This window comes from Eretmochelys imbricata, chromosome 1, assembly GCF_965152235.1.
Source record: "Eretmochelys imbricata isolate rEreImb1 chromosome 1, rEreImb1.hap1, whole genome shotgun sequence".
Classification (NCBI taxonomy): domain Eukaryota; kingdom Metazoa; phylum Chordata; order Testudines; family Cheloniidae; genus Eretmochelys; species Eretmochelys imbricata.
In genome coordinates, this window is record NC_135572.1 from 22,143,273 (window position 1) to 22,161,993 (window position 18,721).

The 18,721-nt window shown below is 41.1% G+C and overlaps 1 protein-coding gene across 7 annotated transcripts in view; it reads right to left on the reverse strand.

The window, feature by feature from the left end:
* DLG2 (discs large MAGUK scaffold protein 2) overlaps window positions 1–18,721 on the reverse strand; it is a 1,498,860-nt gene that overhangs the window by 268,297 nt on the left and 1,211,842 nt on the right. For all 7 annotated transcript variants that reach the window (XM_077807758.1, XM_077807786.1, XM_077807801.1 and 4 more), the window contains one exon: window positions 2,741–2,843. In XM_077807758.1, coding sequence (XP_077663884.1) covers window positions 2,741–2,843 — 103 coding nt within the window. The remainder of the gene's footprint in view (window positions 1–2,740; window positions 2,844–18,721) is intronic.

Below are 18,721 nucleotides of genomic sequence, written 5' to 3' on the forward strand. Positions count from 1 at the left end.
AGGAGTTTGAAAAGGTTGCTATTCAGGAAAAAAGTGCAGGCAAGCAAAAATGTTTCCATGAATATTGGTTATAAATGTGAAAGCATGGCTACAATATGAGTGAGTAGGCCTCCCTCATCTTTTTGATTGACAAGTTTTTAATTGCTTGTATTTGTTTCTTTACCTTCAATAGTAGTTGAGTAAGGAGTAGTCTCATTGAAGTCAATGGGACTGCTCTTGTGCTTAATGCTAGGCAGGTGTTGAAATATCCAGCTGAACTGGAGCTGCAGTAATCATTATGGAACATAGAAACGGGAGGCTGGAAGGGACCTCAGGAAGACATCAAGCCCAGCCCCTACACTGGCGGACCAAGTAAACCTAGGCCATCCCTGACAGGTGTTTCTTCCACCTGTTCTTAAAACCCTTCAATGATGGTGATTCCTCAACCTCCCTTGGAAGCCTAGTCCAGAGCTCAACTATTCTTTAGTTGGAAAGTTTTGTCTAACATCTAACCCAAATTTCCCTTCCTGTAGTTTAAGCCTCTTATTTCTTATCCTACCTTCAGTGGACATGAAGGAGATGTTACTACCTTGTACAGTAACTGGAGTTCTTTGAGATTTGTCTCCCTGCGGGTTCTCCACATCAGGTGCACATGCACCCCATGCATCTTCGACTGGAGATTTTCAGTAGCAGTGCACATTTGGCCCATGCAGGTGTCCTACACAACCTCGTACTCCACACCAAGGCTATATAGGATCATGCAGGTGACCTGTCCTCAGTTCCTTCTCCTCTACAAAGTGCCACAGAGGAAACTGGACGCAGAGGGGAAGGAGCGGGGACAGTGGAGCACTCATAGGGGGACACATCTCAGAGAACTCCAGTTACTGTACAAGGTGATTAAACTCTCCTTCTTCAAGTAGTGCTCCTATGGGTGCTCCACTTCAGGTGGCTACTGAGCAGTGTCCGCAGCTGGAGGGGGAGGCTTCAGAGCTGAGTCCAAGACTGAAGACAAGACTGCATCCCAAGGGCAGCATCTGATCTGGAAAACTGGATGGTTTCTCAGATCAAATTTGTGAAAGCTTTGGGTTGACCAAAACTGCATTTTTCAGCAAATAAACCATTCGTCCAAAAAATGTCACCCAGCTCAAGATGGCCCACCTCATCTTTTTATTTCTTGTATTTTTAGTTCCAATTTTTCCTCACTTTTCTTCTTCTTCCCTCCCCACCTCTGCTTTTATCTTTCAAAACTTTGTCCCATACTAATTTGTCTATTTCTGTCTCAGAGAGGTAAGGGAAATAAAAAAAGGTGTGTGTGTGTGTGTGTGTGTGTAAGAAAGACCAAGAAAGGAAGAGGAGAAGAGTTGGGGAAAGGTGTTTACCCACCCATACATTATGTTTTATTTTTGCTAGCCTCTGCATTTCCTAGTTCCAGGCAAGATGAGAAGTGAAAATGCTTTAACAACAAGATAAAAGCTATTCAGCCTGATGGCAAGCTCTAGAAATCTTGCAATGGAACCCACTTACATAAGATTTCCAGGCAACTCTGCATACTCAGAAATGCTTGGGAGTTCATACAAGGTTCAGATAAACATTTGGATGCTCAGAGCAAACCAAGTGAGAACTCTGAACCCATTCACCATTACCTCCTTTTTTACTTTGCACTGCAACCGTAGGTTAGAGGGTCAGTTTATAATATCACAACAGCTATGTACTTTATACTCTTTTCTTTACTACATGAATAGTAACTTATTGAAGCATTAACTCTTTCCTCCATTTTAATTGCTGATCATCAGCTGGCTGCTCAGAAAGCTGGCACATTATGCACTCTTGTTTACCATCCAAAAAATCAAGAGCTGCAATTTTACTTGCGACTTTCTGTAATAACAGTCTAAATTGATATTTATGTTCCTATTAAACTGGAAAAGATAAACAAGACTGCCGAAACTAATGGGAACCAAAATCTTCTGTCAAGAACTTTCTGTAATACAATTATTTTTACCCCTTCTTCCTTGATCTGAAATTTATCTAGATCTATATACTGTGTGTATATATATATATATATACATACACACACACACAAATTATTTCATGTATGTAATAAAATATAATATTTGAAATTTTGTTTGCTTCTAATTCTCCTCTCTTTTTCTCCTTACCTCATCTCTTTCCATTGGTATCTGTCTTAATTGCACATTTTCTGTTTTAATTTTAACTTGGGGTGGGGGGTGGGGGAGGGAAGAGTCTGAGTCAGAGCATGAGAAAGGGAATGAGTGAGAATTTATTATTTATGAAAAGTGGCAGCTTGATAAAGCCTGGTGACTGAAGTCCTCAGTTTAGCCACCGAAAAGGTACAGCACAGAAGTACAACTGGCCGACCAGCGTGTCTCAGTTCTCACATGGAGGAACCACTTTCTAAGGGTGAAAAGGTACTTCACTCTCCATGTCTATTCAGCCCTTGGTATATCCCTGAGACTATCAGCAAGAGGTCCCATGAGTGCCACTTTTGAGGACAGTTAGTGTTAGGAGGACACCTCTTCATCCACCAGGTAGTGGAATAAGTCCACATAAGTCATCACACACAGGGTGCCAAACTACCAGTTTTTTTTCTGCATGGTTATCGTTTCCACTTTTTCCCAATTTTATTGCTTTTCCTATTCTTGAAGTCTTGCAAGGTAGATGACATTATTCTTCCAGCCAAAGAACATCAGATGAAACCCAACCGCACTTCTTAATTGGACAGTAAATTAGTTCATTGACTTACCATCCGGCTGGTATTGTGCTATGATTGTTACTATCTGCCCTGCTCCTTTTAGTGCAGCTGCAGCCTGCTCATGGGTAGCACCCCGAAGATCAATGCCATTCACCTGCAGGAGAAATGAAAACAAAAACGAACCATCTGAACTTGCTTCATAATGGATGGAAAGCCATGGAGAATCTGTTTTAATACTTAGGAAAGGGCATGGGGGTGGGAAATCATGTCACCAGTGTTCAAGAACAAAGACATAAATTATAATAGACTTATATGAAGCTACTTATGATTGACCAAGATCCTTTGCCACTGGATCAGACTACTGTACATTGTGTTTATAACACACTGATCTGCGTTACGTTCACTTGAGACGGCTGCCTATCTTGTTTTTTGCTCTCTTAAGTTCACATTTTTCTTAAACTTTTTGTTTAAAATCTTGACCAATTTTAACTTGGCTTTATAGGGTTTGAAGGTTCAATTCTCTACTGTGCCTGAGCACAGCGGAGAGGGAGTCCTGATACGAACCCAACTTGGACACACTGCTCCTGCTCTTGCAGCCCTGGTATAAATCTAACTTGCACGGGGCAGCTTCAATTTGCTCCACTGATGGGAGACATTCTATCAGCAGAGCGTCTGCTGTAGAGGCGCCTCGCCCTACCATACCCCAACCCTGAATGCCTCCTGCCTGTTCCCAACATGCCTCCTCCCCCATCGTGCGCACTGGGCAGTTCAGGTGCAGGAGGGAGGTGGTAACATAGGTGCAGGAGGCAGCCTAGCCACCTCTGCCATCTTTACACAGACTGGAGATTTTCCACAGAGGTTTCTCCACTAGTCTAATGTCACTTTGGGTTGCATAAGCAGTGTAACGTGAACTTAGCCGACCAGAGAATCCAGTTCTAAAGGTTTGTGGACACTTCAAAACCTGTTTCATGTACAGAGCTAGTTGGTGATACATGCTTTGTCAGCAGCTATCACGAGGAAGTCAAGCAAATGCTCTTGGGGCAAGCAAACATGGGAAGATGAGCCGAGTAAGTGCCAGGTCACAGACAGTATGGGAGAAGGGTGAACAGCGCTGAGGCTGTTGAAAGCAACTTTGTGCTGACTGTGAAAGAAAGAAGAAAGACTCCCTTCTGCTCAGTGGCACAGTTCTTTTTTCCCCACACAGTCTTCGGCATATCCAGGACAGAGTTGGCAGACTTGATTTGGGCATTTTGATGTGAGCCTGTAAAATAATTGTATACCCCACCCACTTCCAATCATTATATATAAGACCACCCTGAAGAGTCTAGGGAGTGTCACTGAGATGTTTCTTTGTGTATCCCCAAATCTTTGTAACGTCCACTAGGAAAGCTAAGAAAGCAAATCAAATAATGAATCACAAATACTACTACTCATCTGCTCTTACAGAACGTTCTGCAGACATTAACTAAACTAGTAGTCAAATCACCATTGAGGGGTTATCTTCAGTACACAGATCGGAAAATTGAGGCACAGAGGTTAAATGACCTGACCACAGGCCACAGAGGATGTCAGTAGCAGACCTGGTATTAAAAGACAGGGATTTCCTTATGTCCTGCTTAGTTCCGGGGGCCATGCAGCCTTCCACGGTACTGAGATGCCCATTTTGGGGCAGGCTCATGACTACTCACTAGAAAAGTGGCTCAGCAGCAGCTGCTCAGGCTAACAGGCCTGAAGTGGTCCTAGCTCCATCAACAGAAGCCCACGTGGCTCCAGTCCTCCAGAGCTGCACATTGATTTAAGACTATTCCATAAATTGAAGAGACTAAAGCTGTGGGTTTCATCGGCAAGAGGGCAATGCATAGCATGTGAGTTTCAAACTTATAACCCTGCTGATTGGTTACCTCTGGTTTATGTTTCAAGGCTCTCATTGACAACAAAAAGGGAGGGACACACAGGATTTGTGGGGTTTATTTAATAACTTCAGTGGAGTTAGACTAGAGATTAATTTGGTTCCATAAAAGTTTACAAATAATAGCAGAGAAATTTAAGACGACTTTGCTTTGACTCTATCATATTTGAAAACAGACAAGTTTCCAACTTGCTATCATTGATCTTAGAAAAAGTGATAATAAAAGAGCTACAGAAACACATGGAAAATAATTATTTGTATGATGAACCCACTGAGGACTAAGATTTATTCTCTGAGTAACAACTTAGTTGTTTGCAACAATTAAAAAAAAAAAAAGAGTTCCTAATACTGTTGTTGATATTGACCCTACCTGCAGTTTCTGATTAAGCAGATCAGACTATGATAAAGAACAGTTTAACAACTTTAAGAAATATTAGGCTGTGAGCAGTAACATGTTGATCTATTTTAGATCAAACTGTATCTGACAGGGTCTCAGTTGGTGAGAGTGTACATATTTTCACTAGCCTGTACTCTGATTATCTGTGCTCTTCCATACAGATCCACACAGGTTCCTATTAGAGCTGGTTGGAAAATTATTTTTTTCTTCCCATATTTTTTTCATGACAAAGGGGAAAAAAAACTATTATTCCTGGGGAAAAAATCATAAAAAAACCAAAAATCTGAAAACAAAACTCTAAGTTATGTTTTAAAAAATGAAAATGCAAAATATTTGTCAAAATTATTGTTTTCCTCAAAAAATTGTTTTCAACAACACCTATTTTTCTAAGATTTTTGGTCTAAAAGTTTTAAGCAGTTCTTACTCCAATATCCTTCAGATCTCTTAGGCAATCTATGGGATTTTTGAGATGTGTGATTTGGTGGCTACTGTGACACTCTATCTCACAGTGGCACCCTGGAACCCCCATATTCACCACTGTCATATAATTAGCATATGTTTTGTACAAAGTGTACCTTGTGAGGTATCATTTTAAAAGTCTTGATCTGTTGAACATTAATATCCTGTCAGATTGTATGTGCTATCATTATATGTGAGGTAATGAATCACTACCGTATATGTTACTGATATATGTTGTGAGGTTGGGAACACCCACAATCAGCCTTTCAGGTACAACAATGGAGTAGCCAGACATGATGATGGACCATTAAAGGGAATCCACTCTCCCAAGGGCCAGCCCAGAGGACTTCTCAAAGACAGCACGTAGACAATGGAGACTGCTTGACCAATGGGGGCGGACCCACACATTACATCATAAGATCTTTCCAGCAAGCTGGAAGAAGCTATAAAACAGGGAAAGTCACATCATCACTTGGCCTCTCCCTCCTTCCCTCCAACTCAACACCTGGAGGAATGTCTGGAGGACAAAGACTTTGGGGAGAGTGGTCCCAGGCTGGGAAAGAGTTCCAGGATCTTTAACCTGCTTGTACCATCTGTTAGGGTGAGACACTGCTTGATTCAACTCCTGTTTAGCTTGTAAAACCCAGACTGAGAACTTATTTTTATTTCTTAAGTAACCAACTTTCATCTTTATGCTTGCTACTCATAATCACTTAAAATCTATCTTTCTGTAATTAATAAATCTATTTTATATTTTACCTAAAATGCTGTGTTTTGGTTGAAGTGCTTAGGAAATCGCAGCTCAGTTTTACCAAGGCTAGTGTATGTCCTCTCCACATTGAGGGATGGGCGGACTGGGTAATGAACTCAAACTGGCCAGGTTTCTGACCGGTGCAAGACGGTACAGTGCTGGGGTGCAAGGCTGGGGAACTGGGGGTAATTGGCTGGAGTTTCCCTTTTGGTGGTTCATGAGCGGATATATTCATAACTCTCAGATCATTCATGTAACTCAGCTTGGTGTGTCCCTGCCTGTGGATGTCTGTGTAAGTGCGGTACCTGCTAGAGGTTTGTGGCTTGACACAGCATCACAATGTTGGTGGGACAGAGGGTTCAGCTGTCCCAAGATCAAGGTTGTACCCTGGGAACCCCATCACAGCTACCTTTACAGATTATACCAAGCAATATTGTTTATTATATCAAGTTTCAGAGGACATTTTTAAAACTCAGGACAGGATGACCACAAACTGGGTGAGATTTAAATACTTGTCTGTGGAACCTCCTATCGGAGTACAACAGAGTGAACCCACATCTGACCATTGTCAGAGACTGATGCAAACCTACCTACATACAGAAGCATTCATAGAATTACAGAAAAATAGGGCTGGAAGGGAGCTCATCAAATCCAGCCCCCTGTGCTGGTCAAGTAAACCTAGACCACCCCTGACCAGTTTTGCCCAACTTGTTTTAAACATTTCCAGTGATGGGGACTCCATGACCTGCCTTGGAAGTTTATTCCAGATCTTAACTACTCTTACAATTAGAAAGTTTTCCTAATATCTAACCTAAATCTTCCTTGCCGCAGATTAAGCCCATTATACCTTCAATGAACATGGAGAACAATTGACCACCAGCTGCTTTATAACAGCCCTTAACGTTTTGGAAGATTGTTATCAGGTCACCCCTCCATCTTCTTTTCTCAAGACTAAACGCGATCAATCTTTTTCAACCTTTCCTCATAGGTCAGGTTTTCTAAATCTTTTATCATTTTTGGTGCTCTCCTCTGGACTCCTTCCAATTTGTCCACATCTTTCCTAAATTGTGGTGCCCAGAACTGGACCCAGTACTCCAGCTGGGGCTTCACCATTGCTGAGTAGAGTGAGACAATTACCTTCTGTGTCTTACATTCATGGCTCCTGTTAATACACTACAAAATCGTATTAGCTTTCTTTTGCAGCTGCATCACATTGATGACTCATATTCAGTTTGTGATCCACTATAACCCTCACATCCTTTTGAGCAGTGCTACCACTTAAACAGTTATTCCCCATTTTGTAATTGTGCATTTGTTATTCCCTGATTTGTAGCTGTGCATTGGAAATGCATTTCCTGCATTTACATTGTGGAGAACAAAAAGAGTTAGATATGCCAGGTTAAGTGGGTGGCTTCAGGATAACAAGGGCAGGTATATTATGGGCTAAACTATATGTAAGTCTATTTTTGTAGCCTCTAGATATTACAATGATAGGCAATCAACCCACGAGACAGACTAGATTAGGTAGGATTAGACAAATTAAGAGAGATACACTGAACTCCTTCAATGGACCACATTACACTGGGCTAATCAAAAAGACGATCTATCCCCCACAGATCAACCAGTGCAGAATGCAGTCCTGCATTTGTTATCAAGGTGGGTGGAATGAATTCTGTGTATACACTGATTTGCTCTCTGCACTAGCTGCCTGTGGGTGGACAGAATGATTTCAAGGTCTTATTTTTGACATTTTAAAGTACTAAATGCACTGGGTCTTTATTTTTTTTTCTGAGCTGCTGAAATCTTACACAGATTCATAGATCTTAAAGTCAGAACAAACCTTTACGATCATCTAGTCTGACTTTATTATGCATAATATGGGCTGTAGAATTCCACTCAATTAATGTAGTGGAGGAAAATATTCTTTCCTACCATGCAAGTGAACACTAACAAGCCCAATAACTTCTGACTGAACAAGAGCATATTTTTTTCTAAAGACAACCAATCGTGATTAAAGACGCTAACCAATGAGGAATACACCACTTCCATTTAACGTCTCACCCTACTAGGTCAGAAACAACAGGATATTTTGGCTTGACATCATGAGGGTGTAAAAACAGCTCATGCCCTTACCTTTGCCCCTGCAACTTATGCATGCCCTGCCTCTTTATCCATGTTATCTTATTAAGACAGTTGTGTATGGCAACATTTTTGCATGGCACCATTATTTAATTGCAAATTGTAAAACCTATTTTCAATTTCCAATTTAAATTTGTTTAAATACTTAGGTGTTAAGAACCTAGAATGCATTGCCAGGTGTGAACAATACAAATACAAATGAACTGAGCACTAGTCACCTATAAAGAAGTGTATGAGTGTGATTGTGGGTGAGCGCAGAGAGAGCTTAAGGCACTCTGAAGGTGCCACTTGGTTATTTTCTTTTATAACATGGGACTGCTTCTTACAAAAAAGCACTGTTGCCCTGAGCTTGACTGAGCAATCCTGATGCCCAACTCCAGAATGAGTTTGACTGCACAATTTCTGATGCCTAATTCCAAAATGAATTTGACATAATGGAAATCAGAAAAGCCTGCAGCTTATACAGCTGTCTCTCTCTTCTGCATACTGTGGCGAAAGGAGAGTAGAAAGACAACCGAAAAAAGACAACAATGTAATAAAAGATTAGGATTCAAAAATCCAAGAACAAAACTTCATCTGAGATTTGGCAAAGTGGCATAAAGCGCCTGATTTTGAGCAACCTAATTTTTCCCTAACTACACACCTAGCCCTGCTGCAAATTATACAAATTAAACACAGTAGCTGGAACTTTAGGCACTACTCTTTAAAGACCAATGCAAACCATATTTAAGTCAGCGCTTTCCTAACTTCAGTGACCACTGAATCAGGCCCGAACAGACCTGGTATTAATACACAGGAAGGTAAAATCATTATACTTGGACAGACCATAAACTTTTACATTTTTTCCAAGATATTTAATCAAATAGCATGTATTACTATACTCAACTCTGAATTGCACAAATTAAAGTCTTTGGATGTCTTTTCTTCTTGCGCTAGCCTAAGCCTGATTTGTATGTAGGTCATTCAAATTCAAAGACCAGAGGAGTAATCTATGGTATCAAAGCTACCTTTATTTTGGGTTCGTACAGCAATTAAACAAACACTCAGAGTCCCTGGGTAAGCTGTAAAGGAAAAGAGAAACATTCTGCCTTCTCTGAAGGGAAAACAAAAGCCTGCTTTTTCTCCTTCTTTCAGCTGTCAGTAACATTGCCTGATGCTTTTTACGGAGATAATCAAGTGGTAAGGAAACTGCACACTTTCATGCTGGAACAATAGAGCAAATTTTTCAAACTGTGGTTCTTCGGTTTGCTGAACCGGTGAAAAAAATAATTTGAGTGATGGAAGATGAGACAAGACAACTCGGAACAAAACTTAACTTTCAGAGCCCCACTCTGTACACCAAAGGAGGGCACTGCCCATCTCCTCTTGCAGCCCCGCTAAGCATAACTGCATTTCTTCCTAGCACCCCGATGGTAATTGCTTCCCTCAGGGTCATGCTCCTTCCCCACTCCAGTCATGCAGCCAACAAACATGGCTGCTCACAGAGAGGGGAGTGTGCCACACAAATCCTCTGGGGCTGTGGGAGATGCAGGGCTATGCCTGTCTTATCACATCTATGTTTAAATGTGCAAGGGGAAGAGACTGGGAAAGTTACATGATGATTCTACATAATAATGTGTATTCCTATGACACTTTTTATATTTAATAGAAGGAGGTAGGTACAGGAATTCTACCTAACGCACACACACTACCAAATCACTGCCCTTTCCTGAGCTACAACAGCCTTAAATATTGAAAAGCTCTTTTTGGAAAACAATGACAAGACAGTTATCTTCAGGCTGAATATCTGAAAATGTCTTCAAACAAACATAAAAGAGCAGCACCCATTTAGCCAGCACAGCACCTGGACGGCTCAAAAAACCACAAAAATCACCACAACCAAGGGGCACCGAAGTTCCCTCTGCTACAGCATCCCTTCTATTTGAGTTACAAAGGCAAGGTTCTGTCTCTTGCATGAAAAAGGCTGCTTGGAAGTCAAAAAGAGGGGAGAATACATGGGAGGGGAAGATCCTGCTTTCTACTCCACTTTCTTTCCCAACCTCTCCACTTTCTTCCACTTACATTCTCATTCACTTCCCTTTCTTTCTGTTGCCCTCTCATTTTCTCACTTCTCCAGTTAATTCATTCTCTTTTCTGTGCCCTCATCCTCCCTTTTTGGATGGAAGCTTCTTCGGTTCAGGACCGTGCATGATTCTGGGCTTGTACAGTGCCTAGGACATTGTGGGAACTACCAGAAACAATAATAATATCATTGTGTCTGCTCCTCTCTTCACCCTGCTCCTGTCCCATCTCTTTTTATGGACCACTTGTTTCAATGATTTTTGAATTTTTCAGGTCTGGGTTACTTTGAGTTATAGCTCCGAGCTCTAGTCAGCCAATCTGTATGCTCCAATGAGCTGGCCCTTCCAGACACAGAATTTCCTCTCACCGAGGAACAAGCAGCACTACTGGCGAAGGGGCTGTAGGACTTAACAGGTCATTTCCCATCTCTAACTTTTATGATGAGGCTGAGTCACCTGAATGTGGTGCCAAAATACTAGTGGCATCAGAGGCAGCTAGAATATTCAGAATAAAATAACATTAGTAAACTGGATTTTTGCAAACTTTCCTTTATAGTCAGGGAAATTCCCCACATCCTTAACAACTAACTATATCTTAGAGACAGATGACGTAAATTATTCCAAACCATGCCCCTTGCCCCTATAACCTTAGGCAAAGGCATATTTTCTTCCTGTTCCCAAACTTCAGGGAAACACCTCCTATTGCTGTCAGTTATTTTTCATGTGAACGTGACATCTGTGAATGGTGACAGACTGACATCCTTGGAGACTGAAGTAATTTAGTTATCCATACAACAGTTGTGGCATGAGCAGTGACACTGCAAGTTTCCTGATGCCCAGCCAATGTGCCTCAAACCCGAGCCCACAAGTGGGGTTTGAATTGTGCACATCTGATTGTTGGAACACAGGTCCTAAATAGCCATCAGCTGGTGCCATTACTAACCTAGAATGGGTTTGATCCAGTGACCATGAGGTGATCGAGCGCATTCTTAGTTCTTTATTTGGATGCAAATGTCTAGATGTAGTGATTAGATGCTGTATTTTTATATTAAACCAACTGTTACCAAATTTAAATACTAATTTAAAAAAGCATATATGATAAGCACTGTAGCTAATAGGACAGGTCAATACTTATTAACTAATGTGTTAAATAAATATAGATATCTGCTCTTTATCACTAACATTCATTCATTTTCAATAATCAATCAAAATCAATTAGTTAATAAGAGAGAACGTAAAAAGAATTTGTGTTAATATGGAGAACATAAAAATACATTCTCTAGCCTGTTCTAATTGTCAGGTGGGTTTACAAACGCATTCAAGCACTGGTCTAATTCAGCTTATATAACTAGCATTGTTATACCCTCCTTACTGATGGGTAAACTGAGGAAAAGAGAGGATAACGCCCACATTTTCAGAGCGGGAATGTTACCTGGGTTTCTTCTGCCTGAGGTGAGTGTCATAACAACCAGGCTATTGGCTGTTCTGGGGTCTCTCTTTCTTTCTCTCTCAAAATTCCACTGTGGACCTTCCCTATAAAATTTTCATCAAAACCAATACATAGCCATGAAACACTTTGGTCTTTAACAAAACAACATTTTTCTACCAGTTATATTTTTTCTACCAGACTCTGGAACCCTGGTTTCTTCTCCCAGCTCTGGCAGTGGCTCACTGTTTGATGCTGGGCAAGTCACTGAGGACCTCGTTTTCAGAAGTGGCCTATAATTATGGATGCTTGACCCTAGTCACCTAGATTCAGTATCTAGTGCCCGTCATTCCTACTGACTTCAGTAGGAGGTGTGGTTCTCAACATATCTCAAACCAGAAGCTATTGGCTATTCTGGGGTGGATCTCTCTCTTTCTCTCTCGCTCATGGTTTTTTCACAAAATATTTTGAAAAGTCTTATTTTCATTCTGCTTTGGAATAAAACAAATTTCAAAATAGCAATTTTTTCATAAAAACAGAATTATTTTCCGGTCAACCCCACTCCCCTCTCTAATCTCCAATTGATAGTCCTCACATCTTCCCATGTTAACAGAGAACATAATGCTGTGACCTTTTCAAAACTACAGTAGCAAGATAGCCATCAGCTGGTGTCATTACCAACCTGGGCTGATTGGGGTGATCATTGGCACTCCGATTTATGTATCTACTTACTTGCACATGTCTAGACATAATGATAAATGCTGAATTTTTATACTAAAACTGCCATAGGTGTTTCATTTTTTTGTCTTCAAAGTTAGGGCTATGTGATATGGATGATTTGAGTAACTCCCCAGTCTCAAGTTCAGCAAATTAGCATGTATTTTAGAGCCGATAAGAACTAACTACTGAATCTGTCTCAGTAAGGCCCAAAAATCCAAACTGGATCAGGTCTTGCAATTAGCAAAGCCCAGAATTGCAGCCATCTCATCCTGATCATTACTTTCCTGCAGCAATTTTGATTTTCATGTTTTTATGCTCTCTTCACTGCAAGCCGGACAGTAAAATTGTGAACACTGAGGGGAGAAGAGCTTGCTGCAAATGCATCAATATATCAGATGTGACATAATTCTATCTGACAATCTTATAATAATATTGGATAATTCAGACTGTCTGAACTGGATGTGAACTGCTCCTAGATCATTAGGCAATGATCAGGCAAGCAATGTGTCATTGGAAAGATCATTTCTACTCACTGAAGCAATTGCAAAGTGAATGTTTTGGAAGCAACTAAGGATTTCATCATGGCTCAACTACCCAGCCTCTCTGGTGGGGCAAAAGGAGATTGCAGGGGACTGACTTTGCGTGACATAAAACTGACCGGTTTGATAGCTAATCTTATTTAGCAGTAACACACGTCTTATTCATAAGGATTATTAGTATTATTTATTACATGTTAATCATGTGCTCAAAATGAAATGCTTACTGCCCCAAAGAGCTTGCAATATAAAGAAAGAGAGAGACCAGATGAGGACAGATGGAAAGACCCAGTTGATGGCATTAATTCAGAGGTGCCTCATACCTAATAGAAATGCTGGTGGGATTTGTTAGTGTCAGAGGCTGCTATTAACTTTCAGTGGAAGCTGGGTGCCTAACTGCCCTTTGTGCCTTTAAACATCTCCTCCTAACTGCACAGGGATGCTGAGTGAGTGAGCTGATCTTGCTCCTTTCAATCTGCTCTTGACTCACCACCTTGTAGGCAAATACAGTAGTTATAGCTCATGAAAATAAACACATACTAACATATGCCAACAGACCTCCTTTGGAAATTAATGTACACAGCTGTAATCCCAGGATATGCCAAACCCTGCCCCATGTGACACAGCGAGGGAAAGCAGACATGCTGCATGGTGGGTCCTCTGCCAAAAGAATCATATTGGTGCAAGGCGGCTCACAGCACCGAGCCATGGAACAAATTTGCTGCTCCTCTGGGAAGAGGCAATGTCTGTGCCCACCATCTGCCAAGCCAGCATTTACTGTTGACAGCATACAGCATGCACGCTAACCAGCTGGGGGAGTTAGCTATACCTCCTGCCTGACATGCTCCTGGGAGCCTTGGTGCATGGGCCCACTTATTAGACACATGGCCCATGACCCTGTGTCACACACAGTCATCCCACCTCGCTGCTTGCCTAGGGGAAGAGGCACCTCACCTTTTGTACTCTTTTCGAATCATCACAATCAACTTTTTTATTGCAGACTTTGGTTTAAATAGCTCCTCAAATTCTGCTAAAAGTATCAATATATGCTATTGTTACAAACTTGACTCCTCATCTTCTTTCTCCTCTCTGGATGACAAAAACACACAGGAACAATGTATTAAGACACACTGAAAATCTGTCTAGGTACTTATCTGACTCCATCACCACAGATTCCGAGAGCCCCACATTGTCATTACAAGGCATCTTGCACTACACATGCTTATGGCTGTGCCTGCTTTGTGGAGATATAAAGTAGCTACTTCTCCAGGGATGGCAAGCCAGAACCTTTCTTGAGCACACAATTCACAAGAAAAGTTATTTTGGGGTATAATGTAAACAGAAACGTCATTTCTTCACTAAATTTAAAACAGTCTGCTCATCAGCTACACAAATTAGAGCTAAACATGAACTATTTTCCTCCATCATCTGGTCCATCCCTGCCGGGGCAGGACTGTTCCCTACATTTTCTAGTACAGCCAGCCCAGGTTGAAATGACCCGTCAGGACCGTGCCATTTCTATTGCGTGACTATTACATCCAGTCCTTATTCTCATCTCATTGCACCGGGATGAATGTGTGTAATTACCATTATCACTCAACATACACTTGCTAACTCTTCTCCGTAGCAAGAACAGCAACTATGTCTATAAATTGCTGTTTTCCTCAATGGCAATATACACCACCTGATGTCACAAATACAAAACACGTTTGCATGGGTACAGCCTACACTGGCTAATTAGCATTTTCCCTAGTGGATAACTATTCGTGTTTAATGTTTTTTTAAAAAAGCCCATAAAGCTGCAGAAGTACAGTGGTTCCCTTAATTAAGAGGTCAGAGTTCTAGGCAGGGCTTCATCCACAGTAACATGGAGAAGCATTTTAAGGGCATGGCCAATGGATCTGCAAATATGTCCTGCTTGAAATGCTGGAGGAACATCTGGCATGGAGGTTACTCCAGCCCCAAGGCCACTACACTAGCAATGATGAAGCAGCACTGATGCTCCATGGCCAGTGAATTTCCTGCCCCAAAGAGCAGCCCATCACAAAGTCCATCTATTCTGGGTTTGCCCAAGGGAGATGATTTGGCCCTAGGTGATTCAAACATTTCCAGTAATGGCAGCAATTAGAAAATGTATTATCTGAAGCAAAACCACATGGCTTTTGTTTTTTCCCCTTTAACTAGGCAACAAAATTCACTAGCAGTTTTAAAGCTTCCACCATGAACAAAATGCAGCTTTTTTCTTAGAAAATCTGACTGCTCTGTGGTACCACGGCAGGGGAAAGGTAGCTGAAGGTCAAGTCTATCTCCTGCACAAGGAAGCATAACTATGTTTTAAATAAGCACCAAACATCTATACTCTACCTTGTTCAATATGCAACAAATCACAGAGCAGGAATTACAGTGAACTACAGTTTTTAAAAAAATGCATATTTTATTTCTGTTATGGATGTGGGAAAGACGGTAGGTAGGAGCTGTGTAGGAGGAGAAGTGAGAGGGAACTGTGTAGGAGGAGAAGTGTTTAAACTGTTCAGAGGGAAAAGAAAAATCTCATAAAATGGCAGCAGGACAATACACAGAGGAGAAGTATTAGAGGGGTAGCCGTGTTAGTCTGTATCCACAAAAATAACGAGGAGTCCGGTGGCACCTTAAAGACTAACAGATTTATTTGGGCATAAGCTTTCGTGGGTAAAAAACCCACTTCTTCAGATGGATCAGAAGAAGTGGGTTTTTTACCTATGAAAGCTTATGCCCAAATAAATCTGTTAGTCTAGAAGGAAAAGTAAGGCACAAGCTGATTAATGCAAGGATTTATCTCCCCCCTACAAGGATTAGCAATGCACAACAGGCCAGGTGCAGTGCAGGATTAGGAGCATTCAAGTATCAGGTATTTACCACTGCCACAGGCAGGCTACTAGCAAATCCTACAGTATGTTCCTGCTAGCCCCTTCTCCCAAATTTAAGTTGTTTGATCCTCATAGTGCAGGAATGGGAAGGATCCACCCATCTTTGACCTCCTATCATTCCAGACATGTGCTAAAATAGGAACAAGAGGCAAAGAAACAAGGTTTACAGAAGCTAGTTAATACAATTTTCCTCCAAGTTACAGTACTAGTTCCACCTCCCTGTCTCTCCTGTGCCCCTCATTGTAAGAGGCGAGCAATAACTCTACATACAACATGTTGGAAGCCCATGGTATGCTTAGGAAATGGTGTGACTCCTTCTAACCTTCCCTGCTAAAACATCTCATCCAATCAGCTCCAGATCCCACCACAGGACATGGCCATCCTTCTCCTGTGCATTGTGGTTTCTATCCCTATCTCAATTTCCCAGCTGCACTCCATCCCAATGACAGCTCCCTTGCTGGCTGGAGCTAGGTGCAGTCAGTGTTTTTGCTTTGTGGTTTTAAGCTGAAAGACCTACAAGTGATACTTTGTTCCTTTTCGCAGCCAGTTTCCATTTCCATCCTTCACACATCCTATTTTTTTTTCTTTTATTCCCTATGGTTAAAAAAAAAAAACACCACCACCACTTTAGTTAAAAACTTATGTTAAAGTTGAGAAATCAAGCACACCTATACACAAACATTAGGAATTCCAGAAATGAAGGTTAAAATGTTTAGCCTTGAATCTGCTGGGACTTTGATTTCAGTGGGGGCTCCTAGATGCTAATGTATAGTTATTATTCTTAATAATAGCAGGGCTGGTGCTAATGTGTTTAATTTGACAGCTAATTATTTGAGCTACACCATATGAAGCATTTATTTCATTACACTGAGGAATGTATGGTTTGAATGAAGAATATTTTCATATATTCTTTGGGCACCCAAAGCAAAGTAGGGGAGCTTTTTGTTCAGTGATAATTCACAAAAATATAATGAATAATATGAGAAACAGTTTCCACTATTAAACATCATGTATTAAGAAAACATCGGCATAATCTGATGTGATAAACATTTCCTACCTTATCTCTAGCATTACAATTTAATTCAACTATGCTGTACTTTGAAATAAAGAAGAATTTCTATTGCTCTTTTGTTCAATTTTTGCTTCTAGTTTCAGGAGTGACACTAGCTGAATCACATATCAAAAGCCTCTTGAATGGCATTCACTGATTTTTATTACATGGTTTTTGGGCATATAGTTTACTTAAAGAGACTAACGATAGCTGTAAAGAAGCTTCATAAATATTATACACCTTCCATTCAATTAATTTTTAAAATAAAAATATGGCCAACACTGGTTTTAATAGTGTAACTTATTCCATTAACAGAAGATGAATTGTGTCATTTTGTACTATCTGGAGCAGAACAACAACCCTCTGCTGCCATCTGGTGGATCACAGGAAAAGTGAGAACCATCCAAGCAAATAGAACTGGGGCAGAAAGGAGTTCTGTTTCACAGAGGATTTCACTATTTCAGAATTTGGCTGGGTTCTGATTCAGAACAAAACCAACACATTTGAAATTCATCATGAAAGAGGATGGAGGGCTGGCTCTGGGGGCATGTTGTCTGGCAGGCTGCCCTAGACTCTGAACACCGTTGGCTCCCCACCTGAAAGGCAGTCCCCATGATCTGTCCTGGAGCTGCAGACCATGGAAGTCCAGGCTCCCCAGCAGCCCCCCAGGTAGGCTCCTGAGGAAACAGCTGGGCAAGGTGGTGGGAAACCAGGCAGGGTTCAGAAATCTGCCATGAGCGTATCGTCCCGTCAGAACTTTGGAGGAAATTTGGCAAAACGGAACAGTCTTCGCAAACATTCCCATTCCAGCAAAAACCTTTCACCTTAATTTTTGTGACCTTCTCTACAAACTAAATCAACATTGCTTGAAATAGTTTTGTGTAGTGTTAAGCTGGGTAAGTTGTGCCACCAAGTTTCTAAGGTGCACAATAATATTTATTTTCTTGTATCACACACTGTGAATGTGCCTAGTGAAACTAGTTCAGGTTTCAATACCTATCTCTTATAAAGCATTTTTCATTAATAGATCTCAAAGCACTTTACAAAGGAGGTAAGGACCAGATGAGGAAACTGAGGCAGAGAGGCAAAGTGACTTGCCCAAGTCACCCAGCAGGCCAGTGGCAGAGCTGGGACTAGAACCCAGGTCTCCTGAGTCTCAAGTCCAGTGCTTCACCCACCAGGTCACATTTTAAAGAGCATGAACGACGTCATAAAAAGCTGAGAAAAGTCCTAATTTAACTTTGAATTCGGCCCTCTATACCCACACTCTCTCATTCTGCGCTGCTCTGTTGTGATAACTGGGCCTAGAAATTTACCCTAATTGTGAGTTCAACTGCAAAAGTGAGTGAAAGTTTATAAAATGTCACAATAACTTATAACAACAAATGTTGATAGAAAAACATGCAAAAAAGCAAGACAGAAAGACTAAATCAAACCACAGACTTATTGATATAACTCAAAGACTGTATTGAGATCATCCTTAGTAAACAAGATACTCCTGGGGTAAAATCTGTGCGACTGCACATATGCATAATTAATGAGCCACGCATAATACAAATTTTTTGCACAGAAAATAACTTTGGCTGGAAAGTTGCTGCAGTTCCACCTTTTGCCCATCAGAGGGTGCTGTGGCAATAGACCAGAGCAGCAACTCCCAGCCAGCTACGGAAGAGAAAGC